At 42.6% G+C, this 17009-nt stretch overlaps 1 protein-coding gene and 1 long non-coding RNA gene across 3 annotated transcripts in view; one reads left to right on the plus strand and one right to left on the minus strand.

Annotated features, from left to right (window-relative positions):
- Window positions 1-850: 850 nt before the first annotated feature.
- LOC120304124 (mitochondrial peptide methionine sulfoxide reductase-like) overlaps window positions 851-17009 on the minus strand; it is a 49205-nt gene continuing 33046 nt past the window's right edge. Inside the window, 1 exon segment of the mRNA XM_039334296.1 lies at window positions 851-5190. Within this exon segment, the coding sequence (XP_039190230.1) occupies window positions 5032-5190 (159 nt within the window). The 3' untranslated portion in view covers window positions 851-5031.
- Window positions 9823-16927, plus strand: LOC120304125. 2 transcript variants are annotated; one of them, XR_005555636.1, is made up of 4 exons: window positions 9823-10278; window positions 12220-12307; window positions 14022-14319; window positions 15868-16927. It is a non-coding gene; the product is annotated as an uncharacterized LOC120304125 (long non-coding RNA). The 2 variants fall into 2 exon arrangements; XR_005555635.1 differs by lacking the exon at window positions 15868-16927 and having other exon boundaries at window positions 9842-10278; window positions 14022-14372.

Genomic DNA, 17009 nt, shown 5'->3' on the forward strand with positions numbered 1-17009 from the left:
CCAGTGTTGACAACTTTAAGATGTGTGGACTGGCTGGGGAATTCTGGGAGTTGAAGTTCGTATGTCTTAAAGTTAGCAAAGTTGGTAAACCCTGATCTAGGCCATATTATCTTTTGCATCAGGCCTTGGGTAAATGTGTTGGAAGTCTCTCTCCCCATTTTCGATGGATCTGCTTGCTTGTTTTCCTCTTTTATCTTTTTCCAAACGGTTTGCCAAGTCAGGAAAATGCTATTATCTCTATGCTTACTTTTTGTAGTTTAGGCATACGGCTCCCCCAGCTGGCAGTCTGTGGAATATACAAGAGTGTATGTCAGAAGGAACATTTCTCTTTCATCAAAGAAAAGACCATTTTAAAGTGTCTATCTTTAAAATCGTTTCGGTGTGCCATTCCCCCCACTTAAAGATACTGTAGAGACAGCATAGGAAGTGATCTTATAGCAGGTCAGACTTGCTATCGTCATAGAGTTTTACATGTTTTTCAAAGGCCTGCTGGAGTGTGGTTGATGTACCAAATCTTGTGAGATAGCCCTACTTCATAGTCTCTTTGTACTTGCATGGGAGGCTGCATAACCATGTTCCCATGTGGTTTAGGGCATCTAATTTGGGGGGCAGACTTTGGGAAGGAGCACACTGATGGGTTGTATAACCAACACTTGATGAACAGAAGTTGGCCTACTCTGAAGTCCCACCTGTGAGTGCCTGCTTGGGAAATCAGTGAGTCAAGTCAGAATAACAGAATAACAAGAATTGGAAGGGACTTCAGAGGTCTTCTAGTCCAACCCCCTGCTCAAGCAGGAACCCTATGCCATTTCAGACAAATGGCTGTCCAATCTCTTCTTAAAACCTCCAGTGAGTGAGCACCCACAACTTCTGAAGCCAAACCATTCGCCTGATTAATTGTTGTAACTGTCAGGAAAATTCTTCTTAGTTCCAGGTTGGTTTTCTCCTTGATCAGTTTCCATCCGTTGCTTTTTGCCCTGCCTATCATGTCTTATCATGGGACATTCTCTTCCAATTCTCTTTCTTCTACCAATAGCCACTAGAGTCACAATCACACCTGTAACCTAAGCATCTTCGGGGCCCTTCCATGCAGGCGAATGATGTTCCCAACTTACAACTATTCATTTAGCGACTGCTCAGTTACAATGGCACTGAAAAGACTGACTTATGACCAATCCTCAACCACGACAGCATCTCCAATCAAAATTTGGGTGCTTGCCAACCGATGTGCATTTATGACAGTTTAGCATCCCGGAGTCAAGTGGTCACCATTTGTGACTTTCTCAGCCAGCTTCTGACAAGCAAAGTCAATACAGAACACCAGATTTTCTTAACGAACCTGCCATTCACTTAACAACTGCAGCAATTCGCTTAACCACCATAGCAAACATAGAAGGTGCGACCCACTTAATGACCACCTTGCTTAGCAACAGAAATTCTGGTCCCAGTTTGGTCATAAGGCAAGGACTCTGTGTAGCTCTGAGGCTGATTTGCTTTGTATAGCCCCATGAATCTCTGCAGTTTCCGGTGAGCTTCAGAAGTTGACTCAGCTCTTGTGCCAGGGGAAAAGTTGCACTCAGAATTTTGCTGCATTTTGGGAGTGTTGTAGCAGTCTGTTTTCATGAGGATTCTCCTGTGATGGTCCTCTCTTCCCGATATGGAAAGGCACTGTGGTTATTGTTGCAATAACAATAACATGGCTATGCCACACACAACCTCCCTCCCTTCCCAGGGAAGCCTGCTGGGGTCTCCTTTCCACCTTACTGAGAAAAGCACATGAACCAAGAGAAGAATAAGGAAATGCGAAGGCTGCCAGCTAGCTGCCAATTTTGGTGCTCTGCATTGGCCAGCTGGCTTGGAAGCTAAGCTGGCCAACTGGCAGGAAGCTAAGCTGACTTGCCTGCCCATCATACTATACAAAAATGCGGTTTATCATGTAAGCAGTGAGGCGAAACCACCAGCTGTGCAGTAAGTCCTTCCTACTCCAAGATACTTTATACTTTTGCAAATATTTGAGTTTCCTCAAAGTGGATGATCCTGCCTCTTGTGGCACCATTTTTTTCTGTATAAGGATTCTGTTTTTTTAAGATATAGGATTCCAACCTGACTGCAGAAAACAGTACTGCATATCATTACTTAAGTAAACAAAAAACAAAAAAAACACAACCTTCCAAAAATCTGAATTGCCTTGCAAGTAATTTGATACTTGATATTTACCATGAATAGCATATACATTTTAAATTGTGTGTTGCATGTTAATATCAGAGAGATTGTGTTACAATCATGAAATTCAGGCTTGGGAACAAGGCAATTTTAATGTCCTAACAAAAAGTACAGGAATTGGATAAAACAGAGAGCAATTGACAGGTGTCAGGGTCCAAAAACTAAGAAACACATGTTGAGGTTCTTCTAAGCATTTTCCTTTATGGTTCTTCACCTACAGACAGAAATCTTGACAAACTGAAGCAGCTACTTGCACCATTAAATATACTCTGAGAACACTTACAGAGCAGCTGTTTTAACTCTTTCTCCCACTATCTAAACTTTGCTGTCTTTTGCTGCTCTGGAATGCAGCCCCTCTCCCCTGGGAATCCAGACCACATTCCACCACACCAGGACTCTGCATCTCTTCAAAGCAGGGGTGGGTAATACACTTTCCCAAGGGGCTACATGAGAAACTGGAACTGTGTGAAGGGCCAAACCAATAGGGCTGTGAGGTGTGTAGACATGCATGCATGCACATATGTAAATTAAATTAGTTTTGAAGGCAGTCACTTTCAAAATAAAAGTGATCCACGCAGGCTTGAGAGAAGGCCAGAGGGCTGGATGTGGCCAGGGGGCTATAAAAGCTCTACTTTAAAGAATGCTTAATTCCAAATTCAACTTCACAACAGAGGTACTCTGTTTCAAAGCACTTTTGTGAAATGATGTGGTTTCCTGCTTTGAAAAGAAGGAAAGGACTTTGTGCAAAATCTGTTTCTGCCTAACAGAAGAACCAGAGCTTGGCATAGAGAGAATCAGCTCTACACCAGGTGGTGTTCACTACTGGCATGATGACGAGGCAAGTGGTATGTTCTTTGCACCACACTAAATTTAGACACACAGCTTAGTATTCACACTGAAATATACCTATTTATTTCATTTATCGGTCGCTCAACTCTAATGGATTCCTGAAGACATAGTTGCATTCATGGCCAACCAAGAATAAGAGAGCTGATCAGAACTTCCTAGGTGTGGAATAGAGTGTATGACTGTTGGCTAGAAATAGGTATCCTCCAGAAATGTGGGGACCCCCTCCCAAATTCTTAGCACTGGCATTGTTGACTAGGGAATTCCAGACAGCTGGAGGGCACCCCAACTTTGTAAGGCATCTGTGGAGCAGATAGGTCTCTGTCCAATGGTTTTGTAGCTTTAGTAAAACACTAGAATGAGGGTCCAAAATTTGGTGGTGGAGGGCAACTAAGCGCTTTAAAGGGAACTTTGGCCAAACGTCTTTCATAAGGAAGAGCTTCCACCTTTCTCAAAAGAACTGCCAATTCTTTACAATTGTCCCCAAAATTGTCCATTGTACAAGACAAAACTTCTCATTTCCTAGAAAGCAAGCAAATGTAACTAAAAAGAGAAATGATATTTAAATGCATTTTGTAAAAAAAATGAAGAGAGATGGGAAAGTGGTCCCAAGCCAAAAGGGATGCCTATAGATCTGTTCAGCTCATAAGCACCTTGTCGAAGAATTTAGTATGTAAAGATCCATTGGGCAGAGGTAGATTGAAGGTAGCGTGACAGGTAGATTTTCATTGCAAGTGCCAGATTTAGAATTAGGGTGAAAGTTCGTTCTCCAAGCTTGTGGGTTGGTTTCTGAAAGTTTCATTACCAGGCTAGGTGACATCTTCAGCGAAGTTTAGGGGATGTCAGTGTCAGTGACCCTGGCCTGATGTAACCAAGACCCATCACAAGCCTCTCACTGATGATTCACACCTGAGCCATCACAAGACCCTCACTTGACACACCCACACCCGAAGCCCTTATAAACAGAACTCTGACATCCCCTGAACTCAGCTGAGGATGTTACCTAGCCTGGTATCAAAACATTCAGAAACCAATCCACAAGCTCAGAGAACGAGCCTTTATCATCCTACAACCGAGCTACAGATATTTGCCACTATTGCAGATACAGATCAAAAGAGCAAAGTTTGGGTATACAGAGTTTTCTTTCTCTAAGCCCTACCAACCCAGACAGAGGGCAAGATAAGGAAGTGGGTTGGGACCAATGCAGCAGTTCTTGACTTACATGTTTGGTGATCATTTCAAATTACAAAGGCACTGAAAAGGTGACTTACAACTAATATTTGTACTTACAACTCTCGCAACATCCCTATGGTCACGAGATCAAAACTTGGGTGCTGGGCAACCTGGCATGTATAGAAGATGGTTGCAGCGTCCCAGGCTCATGTGATGGGACCCTCATGGGACCTTCATTTGTGACCTTCCCTTAACGGCTGCACGATTCAGTTAACTGTAGTGATTTGCTTCACAACCAAGGCAAAAAAGATTGTAAAATCAGGCATGATTCACTTAGTGACTATTTTGCTTAGCAATGGATATTCTAGTCCCAAGTGTGGTTGTAAGTTGAGGACTGCCTGTGCTGGATAACCAAATTCACTGCAAAGATGGAGGAATCACAGATGGCTCCATCAGTTTTCTTAGGGATGGTAAGGAAAAGGATAAATGCATAATGTATATTTATCAGCCCCTTGTCAGGCGATCCCAAACATCTGCGTTGGATGGAAATTATATCTATCTCTCCCACACAAAGTATTAACATCCACAGCAAATTCGTCCAGCAGGCTGCCCATTTTTGACCTGATCCCCAAATCTTACAGGGTCCTACAAGACATAAAAGAAGGGAACAAAGGCCCCCATTGCTAAATCACAGTTGAATTACGAAGATGCTAGGCCGCCGGGTGCCATAGTAACTGTTCAAGGGTTATGATTACCGTAGCTCCCAAGGATACTCCCATTGGGGAACTCTCATTTGCCTACGGGGCAGGCCACACCAGTGCCTTGCAGGCCACAATAGCCATCCAGGTTTTTGTGCAGATATTGTTGGTGGTAATCTTCGGCGTAGTAGAATTCGCCAGCCTCCCGAATCTCAGTCGTTATTGGTCCCAGTTGCTTCTTAGCCAGCTCCTGCCAAAGAAGAGGCAGAAATGCTTTTAAGTAAAGAACAGTTTGAAATATTGTCTCCCTGCAGAGTCATGAAAGGAAGAGTCATTTATGCTCACGTTTTTTACTTCTAGGTTACCAATACAAGAAAATATTTGTAGCTCAGGATTGAAATGAGAGATCCTTGATGCTCTGTGAGCTTGGTGGTATTCTTGCAGATGTTTCATTACCAAATTAGGCAACATCATAGCTAGATAGATGGATAACCTTTATATTCGTTTTTTACTGTGGGCACAATGGCACACATTAAAAATGAAATTTAGTTGCTTGCTCTCAAAATGTACACATACATAACACACATTTAAACATACTATATACAACATATGTATAGGTCTATACCCTTACATATAAGTAACATATAAATATTAATCACTGTCCATCTTGAATAAATAATCAGTGCTAGCACTGATGATGTTACCTAGTTTGGGAATGAAACATCTATAAGAAAACAACCAAGCTCAGAGAGCACTAAAGATCCTTGTAACTTATCATCACTCACCAACCTCTCTGTTTGCCAAATGTGACTTCTAGATAAGAGCCTGCGTATTCCAGATCCCTTTTATGACACTGAGACAAGGAAGATCATTTAATTTACAATTTCTTTGAAATATTTCAAATAAATATTGATTTCACAAGCAAGAGAACCTGGAAAAATGGCTTACATTTACTTTTATAGTTAGCACAACGAAGAACTTCCAAGTTCTCCCTCCTCCTTGCAATATCCAATTCATGTTGGAATTTCAGAGTTGGGGAAGAGAATTAACGTTTTTAAGAAGGCCAGCACTCATAAAGAGAAAAGTTTCTGGTGCTTGTGGCTCTGAATATTGGCTAGGAAAAGTGGGAGCTGCAATCAAAAGTATTGTTAGGGCAGGAAGGATTTTCATAGTGCTTGGGGAATGGAGTGCAGCTCCTTATTTTGTTTTTCATATGTTTCCATCAAGGTACTGGAAAATGAATGCAGTATGGAGATATAGCCAAGGAGTTTTCTTTTTAACAGCCCTAGATCAGGGGTCCTCAACCTTGGCAACTTTAAGACTTGTGGACTTCAACTCCCAGAATTCTTCAGCCAAAGCTGGTTGACGAATTCTGGGAGTTGAAGTCCACGAGTCTTAAAGTTGCCAAGGTTGAGGACCCCTGCCCTAGACAATACAGGTAATCCTCAACCTACAACCATAACTGGACCGGAATTTCTGTTGCTAAGCAAGACGGTTAAATGAGTCTCTCTCACTCAATAATTACAAACTTTTTGGCCACAACTGTTAAGTAAAACACTACAGTTGTTAAGTGAATCATGTGCTGGTTAAGCGAACCTAGCTTCCCCCATTGACTCTGCTTGTCAGAAGCCGGTTGGGAAGGTTACAAATGGTGATCAGATATCTCTGATCAACCTTTGATGCAACCTTTTAAATAGATGCCAGTTGTCAAGCACCTAAATTCTGATCACAGTCCAGTTGTAGGTTATTTTTTTCAGTGCTGTTGTAACTTTGACTATGGCTGTAAGTCAAGGACTACCTATGACTAAACTATGGCTGTAAGTCAAGGACTACCTGTAATGGATAAGGCAATGATACAAACCAGTACAGTTCCTCTTCTCCACTTAGGCTGGAGTCAGAGTCAAATGTCTTCAATTTTTGGAACAATGCTACTAAGAATCATAATAGACTGTTCAGATGTTTCCAGTTTCAACACCAATTTTCAGCAATGTAACTCAGAAGCCCTAGAGAAGGGATCTTCAAACTTGGCCCTTTTATGACTTGTGGACTTCAACTCCCAGAATTCCCCAGCCAGCAAGCTAGGGAACCTCACACATCTTAAAGCTGCCAAGGCTGAGAGACACTGCTCCAGATGTACGAACCCCTTCCCAGCAGTCTCTTTTTGCTGAGAATCCAGAGAGTTGAGGTCCACCTTATCTAAAAAGCAGTTAACTCAGCAAAGGTTGTCCTAAGGGAGGGGTGGGGACTGATGGCCCTTCTCTGACTTGTGGAGTTCAACAGGAATTCTGGGAGTTGAAGTGTGCAAGTTATAAAGGGGCCATCATTCCCCACCTCTGTCCTAAGATTTTGATATGTTTTAATAGTTTTTAAGGAATGTTTCTGATTTGAAACATGATTGCCCAGAAGGATTGCCACGGCCTACTGTATGTGGCCACTTGAGGGCCCCCAAGATCCCTGTCTATTTGCAGAGTTCCTTCATCCAAAGCTTCCAGGTTGTTTCAGTAAGATGCATTAATTCAGAGTTAAAGCAGAGTTAAAGCTCAAAGCTAAAGAATGAGGTGGGCAGTATAATGGAACACTATTAATTGTTAATGACTACGATCCTGATTTCTACCAACAATATAACCCCCCCCCCAAATCTGCAATCCACGCATTTGATTCTTCACACCAGCTCCTTTTAATATGACTTTCTATATTGTACAGGTAGTTTTTGACTTATGACCACAACTGAGCCCAAAATTTCTGTTGCTAAGTGAGACAGCTGTTAAGAGAGTTTTGCCCCATTTTACGACCTTTCTTGCCAGTTGTAAGTGATTCATTGTCATTAAGCTAGTAACATGGTTGTTAAGTGAATCTGGCTTCCCCATTGATTTTGCTTGTCAGAAAGTCACAAAAAGTGATTACATAAACCTGGGACATAGAAACTGTTATGCCAGTTGCCAAGTATCTGAATTTTGATCATGTGATCAATGGGGATGCTGCAATGGTTGTAAAAAAAAAGATAATAAATCGCTTATTTCAGTGCCATTGAAACCTGTATTTAAGACAGATACTTCCAAACAAGACTTTTTCTTGCAATCTCCAGGGGGCAGATATAACTTTCTGTTGACATGATAGCCATGTTCCAGTATCTCAGGGGCTGCCACAAAGAAGAGGGAGGGTCAAGCTATTCTCCAAAGCACCTGAAGGCAGGACAAGAAGCAACGGATGGAAACTAACCAAGGAGAGAAGCAACCTAGAACTACAGACAGAACAATTAACCAGTGGAACAACCTGCCTCCAGAAGTGGTGAATGCTCCAACATTGAAAGTTTTAAAGAAGAGACTGGACAGCCATTTGTCTGAAATGGTGTAGGGTTTTCTGCCAGAGCAGAAGGTTGGACTAGAACAATCTTTTGGGTACCAGGAGAGGTACCCAGGTTCAGTGGAGAGAAGTTTTTCTGCGGACCAGAGGGGGTGTGGTTTCACATGCTTCCTGCATCCTGCAGATGGGGCTTTGCTTGTTTGTGTGGACTGGTTTCTGTCATGCTGCGGCCCGGTGCCGGCCCATGGACCGGGGGTTGGGGACCCCTGAACTAAGCAGCAGCCACACAGAGAACCAGTTGTTCACATATTTGAATCCCAAGGTACCTTCCAAGTCTATTATTCTGCTTAAGCAGTTCCACACTACTTCTTCCACCATTTCTCTAATGTACCACAACTTTTACAATTTGAAGGTGTAGGGACTTCAATTCCCAGAATTCCCCAGCCATTTTCAGGAGACAAATGCACCACTTACATCTTTTTCTTTGGGCTCTAATGCTATTCTGTATTGATGTGTTCCCATCTTCACTTAAGAACTATTGTGTGGAAGAAGAGGATATTACTTGGGCAATGGCAAAGTTTTTTTTTTCATTACATCCCATGAACAAAACGCTAGAAGACTCAGATGAACATTGCCAGCTAGTCCCCTCTTCAAGGCAGTCTTGACGACAACGGGGAGCATTAACTTTTTCTTGCAAGGTTACATAAACAGAATCTTGCAAAACTGAACATGTTTCTCCCCTCCTTTCCTTCTACTCTCCAGAAAACTAAGGAGGATCCTTCTGAAATGCTTTCCCCACGCTCCCTCCTTCTGTGAGCTGAGATATCTTTTACACACTGGTTGTTCAGTCGGCAGCTCTTCTGTCTCCCAAGGTCATTTCCACATACCATTAAACCCCCCTATCTCTTAAATGCACGGCTTCCCTGGGGCTTCCCTGGACTGGGACAGAAAGCTAAGTACCATTTCTCTCCATCCATCAAAGGTCTGGAAAGGTGCAGCTACAAAAATGCCATCCAATGCTTCCATAGGATGTGTTTAGCAGAGACTAGCGGGGAAGCAGAGGCAGAAAGAGGGGCCAAATAGTTCTTGTTTTACAACCACCCATTTAGCAACCATTCGAAGTTACAGCACTTTAAAAAGGGATTTACTTAAAACCACTGCAGTATCCCCACGGTCATGTGATCAAAACTGGGTTGCTTGGCAACCGGCATGTATTTACAACAGTTGCAGCATCCCAGGGTCTTGTGATCACCATTTGCAACCTTCCCAGCTGGCTTCCAGCAAGCAAAGTCAACCAGGAATGCTAGATTCATTTTACAGCCATATGATTCACTTAATAACTGCAGTGGTTCGCTTAACAACTAAGGGAAAAAAGGGGGGGAAATTGGGCATGTCTCATTTAATAACTGCCTTTGCTTGGCAATGGAAATTCTGGTACCAACTGTGATTAGTTTGAGGACACTCTGTAGATTGATTGGGGAAGAAGGTGGCCTTGGGAGATGAAGTGGGGGGGGAGAGAGGAAATGCAGCTCAGTTTTCCAACCGTGCCATTAATGGCCCTGCCCACTTCAAAGGAATCATGGACAGCTCAGGAGGCTTTTTGGCTGAGGGAAGCTGGATTGTTTATGTCAGGGGAAGGAAGTCTGAGAAGGAAGCGTGTGGCTCTCCAGGGCTAAGTACAATGAGGCTTATCGCAGGCAGAGTTAATTCGCATGCAGTCTGGATGATGTGTGCAAGAGAGCCGATAAGACAACATGGTTAATTAACTGGAACCCAGCTGAGCCTGGCGTCAGCAGAGACGCTGCGGCAGGAAAAGAGCAGTGGAAGTCAGCTTTGCATCGAGGGAAGGAGAGAAAGAAGAAAGAAAGAGGACTTGCTGGGGCTTCTAATGGAGAGTAAATGGCTGCTTTCACACAACATCCTTCTGCTTCTTAAACTATCTGAGAAATTTTGCAATGATCGAAGCGGCACTCCTAGGAATTTTCATTGGTTCTAATTCAAGAGGAACAGTCAATATCCAAATCATGATCAGAAGGTAATGGGATTGGCTCTCATAAGCATTTTCTCTAAATAACTCAAGCAGGGGACCTGAACCTTTGATATCTTCCAAGTAAACCAAGTATTTTTAGATGTCTCTAAGTTAGGCCCTCTTGTATTTCATCAATGTTTTGTTACTCAATTTTATGTCCTTTTCTTGCTTTTGAAGATACTGTGTAGGATTCCAACCCTGTTTTGTAGAAAATACCGTATTTCTGCTTATTTAAGTAAACACACACACATATATATCCACCACAATTTCAAAAACAGACAGTTAATACTGGATATTGGACATTAATAGTACATATATAATACCCTGAAAAAAACAAATAAACAAGCAAGATTAAAATTAACTTTCTAGGTTCATATATGAGGATATGATATTCTTATGAGAATATCGCCAGAATGCACACATTCTTTATACAGTGACATCTCGGTATTTAACATTACTTGGTTCTGGGAGGTACCAAAAATGATGAGTACCGAATAAATTTTTCCCATAAGGAATAATGTAGTGAGTCACAAGGCTGCCAACATCGACAAGTCCAAGCTTGTGCATTGAGTGCCAAACAAACAATGAGTACCGGGGCAAACGTTTTGGGTCAAAATGTGTTGCATACCAAATTCAATGAGTTTCAAAGCAGTTCAGCTGCCAAGGTACCACTGTATTTATAAAGGGGTTCTGAGACTGCTTTCTAATACAGTTGGGTTAGAGCAGGGGTCTTCAAACATGGCCCTTTTATGACTTGTGGACTTCAACTCCTAGAATTCCTCAGCCAGCATGCCTCAACTTTGTCTCTCAGCCCATTCAAGCTGAGAAGATGGGAGGGTTCAGCCAGTCTCCCCTAAAACCATCCTAAGGAAGCAAAGTTGCAGAAGATGATGGAAATAGCATTTCCACCCATTTGGAGGGTTGCAGGGTGAGGAAAAGTGTCCCAAGGAAAGTCTTTTCTTGTCCTACTTCCAGGCTATAGTGAGTGCCTACTCAGCACCAATGCTGAACACCCATATATGTTCTCCTCAAATATTTTCCAGTGGCAGGGAAGAATTGGGTAGGGCTCACAAGAAAAGCAAATGTCTCCTCCACCTTGGACCCTTTATCCTGAAGCTCTAAGGAATCTTCTCTCCACTGTCCCTGCCCAGAAGATATAGTAGCTCTCCTAGCTGATCAGTGGAGCAGATCTACAATTCCAATTTGCAACTTTTGGAATGGGATGAATGGATGGATGGAGAGATTCCATAGTAAAGTGTCCACCTCTAAATTCATCCCTGACCTTTCTAGCTGCCCTTCAGACATCTAGCTGAATCTGTACAGGCCAGGAAGAATAAGAGACAGAATCAGAAGCCTATTTTCCTAATAGCCTCAGAATTACAACTCAAAGGTGGCTTCAAACTTCAGATCCCGGGAATGCAAATTGGAAATAAGGGCCCTGCCTTAACATTTGAACACCAAATGCAATTGTTTAAAAATAATGCTTTGGTTTTAGTCTTCTCCCTTACCTGCAAAAATCCCAGCAAGGAGGGAAAGAGGGAAACACCTCCCTGGAGGAAAAGCTCATTGTTTCTGAACTACGGAAACAGGATCCCAGATGGATCTGGACAAACAGGAGGTCTGTCGCCCTTGGAGTGATCAATAAATGCTATGCTATTTCTTTCTGCCACATCCAGAGGATGGGATGTGCAAAGCTCTAGGGGCCTCTGCAGGGAGTAAGGAGCAGAGACCAAGGCTTGGTATTTAACCATACTGAGGAACAGAATATATAAATAACAGATTGCTCCTAGAAGCAGCATGCTGTCTTCCTCTCCTCTGGGATGTGGACAGGAGCTATCGATTTTTTCCCCTCCCTGGTGGGGAATATCTCAGCATGTTTAATGGCTACTAGAAGGAAACCTGTCAGAGAAGACTGATGTGATCTGTCTGTCAAAATCTCCCAAACAGCCAGAGTCTGATCTCCGTTATGATGTCCCATCATGAACACCCCTTCTCCTTCCCCTCCCCTGATGGACAGCAGTATTCTGGGACACAGGTACATTCTTGCCATGGTCACTAAATGCAGCTCATCTACTGTGCAGATGTTGAATTTTATTGGCAGAAGCAAAAGGGAAACTCTGCATGAAAGAACAGCTAAGATTGTTGCAGGCTTATAACTTATTATCAGTAGGGGCTGATAATCCACCTAGGATCTTGAGAACATTTTGTTAGTGCTCATAAATGGCTACTATGCTGAGGGGCTTGAATATTTGTTTGTTTGATTGATTTATATGCCTGCCCATCTCACAATTCAAGGCAACTGTGAGTGGCTTACAAGGTGAATATTTTCAAGATGGTTGCCATGTTGGCTAAGGTTCATTGCCAACATTGTTTTTTCAAAAGATAAACTGGCACTCTAGATAAGGAGATGGGCTACAGCATCCAACATCCACAGTCCTCAGCTAATTGGGCTACACAACCCATCATTCACTGCCATCAAGGAATTTGGCTATGGAGTCAATCTCAATGAAATGGGGTGGTGAGAGAGAGTGTGTTAATTTGGTACTTTGTTAGACTGTACAATTTGTACAACCAATGTACAAATCAAATAATAATATAGCCTGAAGCAGTACAAGCAGGAACATTGCTGAACACCTGGCGAATCTCACATTTGACATTGCAAAATCAAAAAACTGGTTTGTGCATTATCTGATTTTCCAAGCAGATACTAAAACCTCATGTTTATGTGATGCAGCTGAAGAAACAGAGTCCTATTCTGCATAACAAATACATGAAAACATTCTCTCTCTTTCCCCAAAGCCTCTGTTCCCAAAAAGCATACTAGGGAATACTTAGTGGCACAGCAGTGGCACTAAGGTGGGAGGTGTTGCCATCAAAGGAGGAACATTCAGCAAAAGTTAGACTAGCTATAAACATTTTATTTAGCTTAGATCTGTGTCCAGAATGAAACTAAATCTTGTCCTCCTAGAAATAACTCTGCCACATCTCTGCTTTAACAAGCCTTATTCCGGTTTTAATTCTGTCCTTAAAGTCAGATGCTATGAGAGACAAAGCTGGTCTGTTCTCAGGTACAGTAGGCATTTTCAGAACCATGGACAGCTCAGGACAGATAATCATGATTGAACTAATTCTAAGACTTGTTGTTCCAGCACCTGTCCAAAGGAAAGCCAGCAGTTCTTCAATACCACCCGATCTTGCTAGTGTGTTGATTTAAAGATCTTCTAATCTTTTCTGCATAGCTGGAAAATTACAGGGACTATGCAAAAACCTGAACCTGAGCTTTCATATGAAGAGAAAACTATAGCCTCAGGCTTGAAAGGCATAGGAAAGTGCTAACAGTTTCCCTGGAATAAAGTTAGCCTTTAGTTCCGCAGAGTCTGTCTTGGCAATTAAGGGTGAATTACCTGGGGCACTCCAGATCCTACTGAACGCCCAGTTCTAGCAGCCTCAGCCAGCAATGCCACAGGTGTGGAATGCTGGAAGTTGTAAATCAGATCCCAGAGGAGCAGTGCAAAATGCCAAATGGTCCAGCCTTATGGGTTCAAATGTATTAATATCACCAACTGACAAACAAGCCAGACATACAACTGCTTTGTAAGTCTACTTATATCATTTATTATATTTCCTTTGGCAAAACATTTTTAAGTTGTCCTTAACACTAGATGTTCTCAAGTCATAGATTTGTTTAACCCTTTTTCAGTCAGATCACCAATGCTCTAATATAATTTCTTCTTTGTTATTCATGACAGCTTCCTCTCTCTTGAACGAACCTCTTGGAGAAGACCTCCCCACTCAATTTCTCAAGCCTATAGAGCTCTGTTCCCACTAGAGCAGTTTTATCTTCGGACATGATGTGCAGATGTGGTTTTGGACCTTTTAAGTCAATCATTGATAAGAAGTAAGGTTTCTGTCAATGAGTCACCCCAGGACACTTCCTAGGCCTTTCCTGATCAATATTTCTCTTCATTTCCTCCTGCCCTGAAAAAATGGATGATGTTGGGAATTGGGCTTTCTTCTTGGAAGCTTCAACCCTGCTATCTCACCAAGGTAGGATAGGAGTTGGATCAATTTCATGTTGCAAAAAAAATAAAATAAAAAATGCCTGGAAATCAGGACGAAAATTCAGTCTGCTGCTCAATTATTTTTACTGTATATTTTGATGGTCCTCAATTTATAACAATTTAGTAACTGTTTGAGGGCACAATAGTGCTAAAAAGGGTGACTTTTGACCGGTCCTTGCGCTTAACATCCATCACAGCATCCCTGTGGTCACATGATCACAATTCGGGTGCTTGGCAACTGGCATGTACTTAAAACAGTTGCTGAATCCCAGTGTTATGTGATCAACGTTTATAACTTTCCCAACCAGCCTTTGACAACAAAGTCATTGGAGGAAGCTGGATTTGCTTAACAATCACATGATTCGCTTAACAACCATGGCAGAAAATGTGTGTGGTCATGTGAAGACTCATTTAACAACTGCATCACTTAGCAATAGAAATCCTTGTCTTAGTTGTGGGTCATAAGTTGAGGACTATTTGTAATAAAAAGATAGTGATATAAAATAATATAAAACCATATTAGTAGAAAACAGATTGAGTAACTTTGTGCCATTTAAATAACAGAAGTCTGATATCAACCGAAAAAGCAGAATTATTTATGCAGGTAGTCCTCGACTTATGACCACAATCGAACCCAAAATTTCTGTTTCTAAGCAAGATAGTTGTTAAGTGGGTTGTGCCCCATTGGCTGACCCTTTTGCCTTGGTTGTAAAGCGAATCACTGAAGTTGTTAATCAAATCATGTGGTCATTTAGTGAATCTGGCTTCCCCCATTGACTTTGCTTATCAGAAACTCCCCAGGAAGATTGCAAAGCACAATTCCAGGATCCTGGGATGCTGCAATCATCATAAATACATGCCGGTTTTTATCAAGCACCCCAAGTATGGTCACATCACTGTGAGGATGCTGTAACAGTCAAAAGTGTGAAAACTGTTCATAAATCACTTTTTTCAGTGACTCGGAACGGTCATTGAAGGAATGGCTGTGAGTAGAGGACTATTTTGTATCTAGGCTTTCAATTTTGAATAGTATTCTATCTGTCCCCTTAGTGCAGGGGTCTTCAAACTTGGCCCTTTTATGACTTGTGAACTTCAACTCCCAGAATTCCTCAGCCAGTTGAAGTCCACAAATCATAAATGGGCCAAGTTTGAAGACCCCTGCCTTAGTTGCACGGTGGCCTAGAGGTGAAGACGCTTGCCTCCCGTTCAGAAGTTCAAGACTGAGAGGTCAATCTTAGGCAGCAACAAACGTTTCTCTATTAGGGCGCAAAGAGAAAATATCTGCTGTGAACAAAGCATAGGCATCAGGAAGGGCATCCGGTCAGTAAACGCTAGGTTACGTCCACATAGTTTTAAGCTTGGTTCATGCTTTTGTAGCTTAATGTCATCTGTGGCCTTACTCTGTTTGGTTAATGAATACTTCAATGTATTGTGTGAATCCAGAAAATGGGTTTGCTAGTTCTCTGTTCATGTCTTAAATTAGTTGGGCAATCTGATGTATACTTCCTTTCTTATATTTTGATTTCCTTTGCAGGACTGCCTCTTTTGGCTAGTACAATGGTGCCACAATGAGCCACTTCATCCATCTTTATCACGCTCATCTTTTGGGGTGCTGGGTAAAGCAAAAAGCCAGTTTGGTCTAGTGGTGAAGGCACCAGGATAGAAAGCAGGAAACCATGAGGTCAAATTCTACTTTAAAGCAATGAAAGCTGACTGGGTAACTTTGGGCCAATCACAAGGAGACTTGTGAGTTCTAGAACAGCCTTAGGCATGAAAGCTGGTGACTTTGGGCCAGTCACTCTCTGCCCAACCTTCCTTACCCTTCCCCAGATGGTACCAACCAAATAGCAATTTTCAGCTGCCTGTTTTTACTTAATTCTACTTAAAAACCAGAACAAGCAACCAAATCAAAGTGGCAACGCCTCTGGTAGTCGAAACATGCCCAACTTCGGAGTTGTTCAGGATGAAAGGTGTTTCATCCCTGCTCCTTCAACACATTCCTGCTTGCCTTTTGCAGTTGCCAAGAAACAATAAAGAAAACACAAACTCTAGCTACAAAAAAGGCTGCTCTGCTGGCCCTCCGCACCTCACCCTACCACCGTCCCCCCCATCATAAAGACCCAGCAATGTTGGCATCTTTGGGATGACTCTGCCCTCCTGAGCTACCTTGGGGTCTTCCTCCAGGAAGGAGGAGACCTTTCGAAACTGCCCCAGTTCCCTTAATCTCAACCTTTTTAGCAGCTTGGAAACACACAACACACAGCTCCCTGCCCACAGACTGCCAGCTCCCAAGAAATACCCATCTTTCCCCCCCCCCACTCACACACATTGATGTCCGCCCAGCACGTGCCAATTTTAAGCGGGAGTTGCCCTTAATTGTCCTACTTGGGGGAGGGGGCAACTGCTGATGGCAATGAATCATTTCAAAATGGGCCCAGGCAGAGGGGAGATATTGCACCTGCCTCTCCCGTGACCTTTGCTCTCTAGCTGCCAATCATCATCGTGGCAAGTTGCCAGGGAAACTGAGACATCTCCCCCCCCCTTCTTTTTTCATCCAGAGTACATGAATGGCCTTGGAGGAGCAATTATCTATATTCGCCTCTCTGCCTTTGTTATGGGGCAAGGCATTGGGGGCAGGTTCTATTCACTGAAGGAGGCCAAAACAAAAAAGAGCCT

This window comes from Crotalus tigris, unplaced genomic scaffold, assembly GCF_016545835.1.
Source record: "Crotalus tigris isolate CLP2741 ecotype Arizona unplaced genomic scaffold, ASM1654583v1 scf7180000017628.32516253702:7417878, whole genome shotgun sequence".
Taxonomy (NCBI): Eukaryota; Metazoa; Chordata; class Lepidosauria; order Squamata; family Viperidae; genus Crotalus; species Crotalus tigris.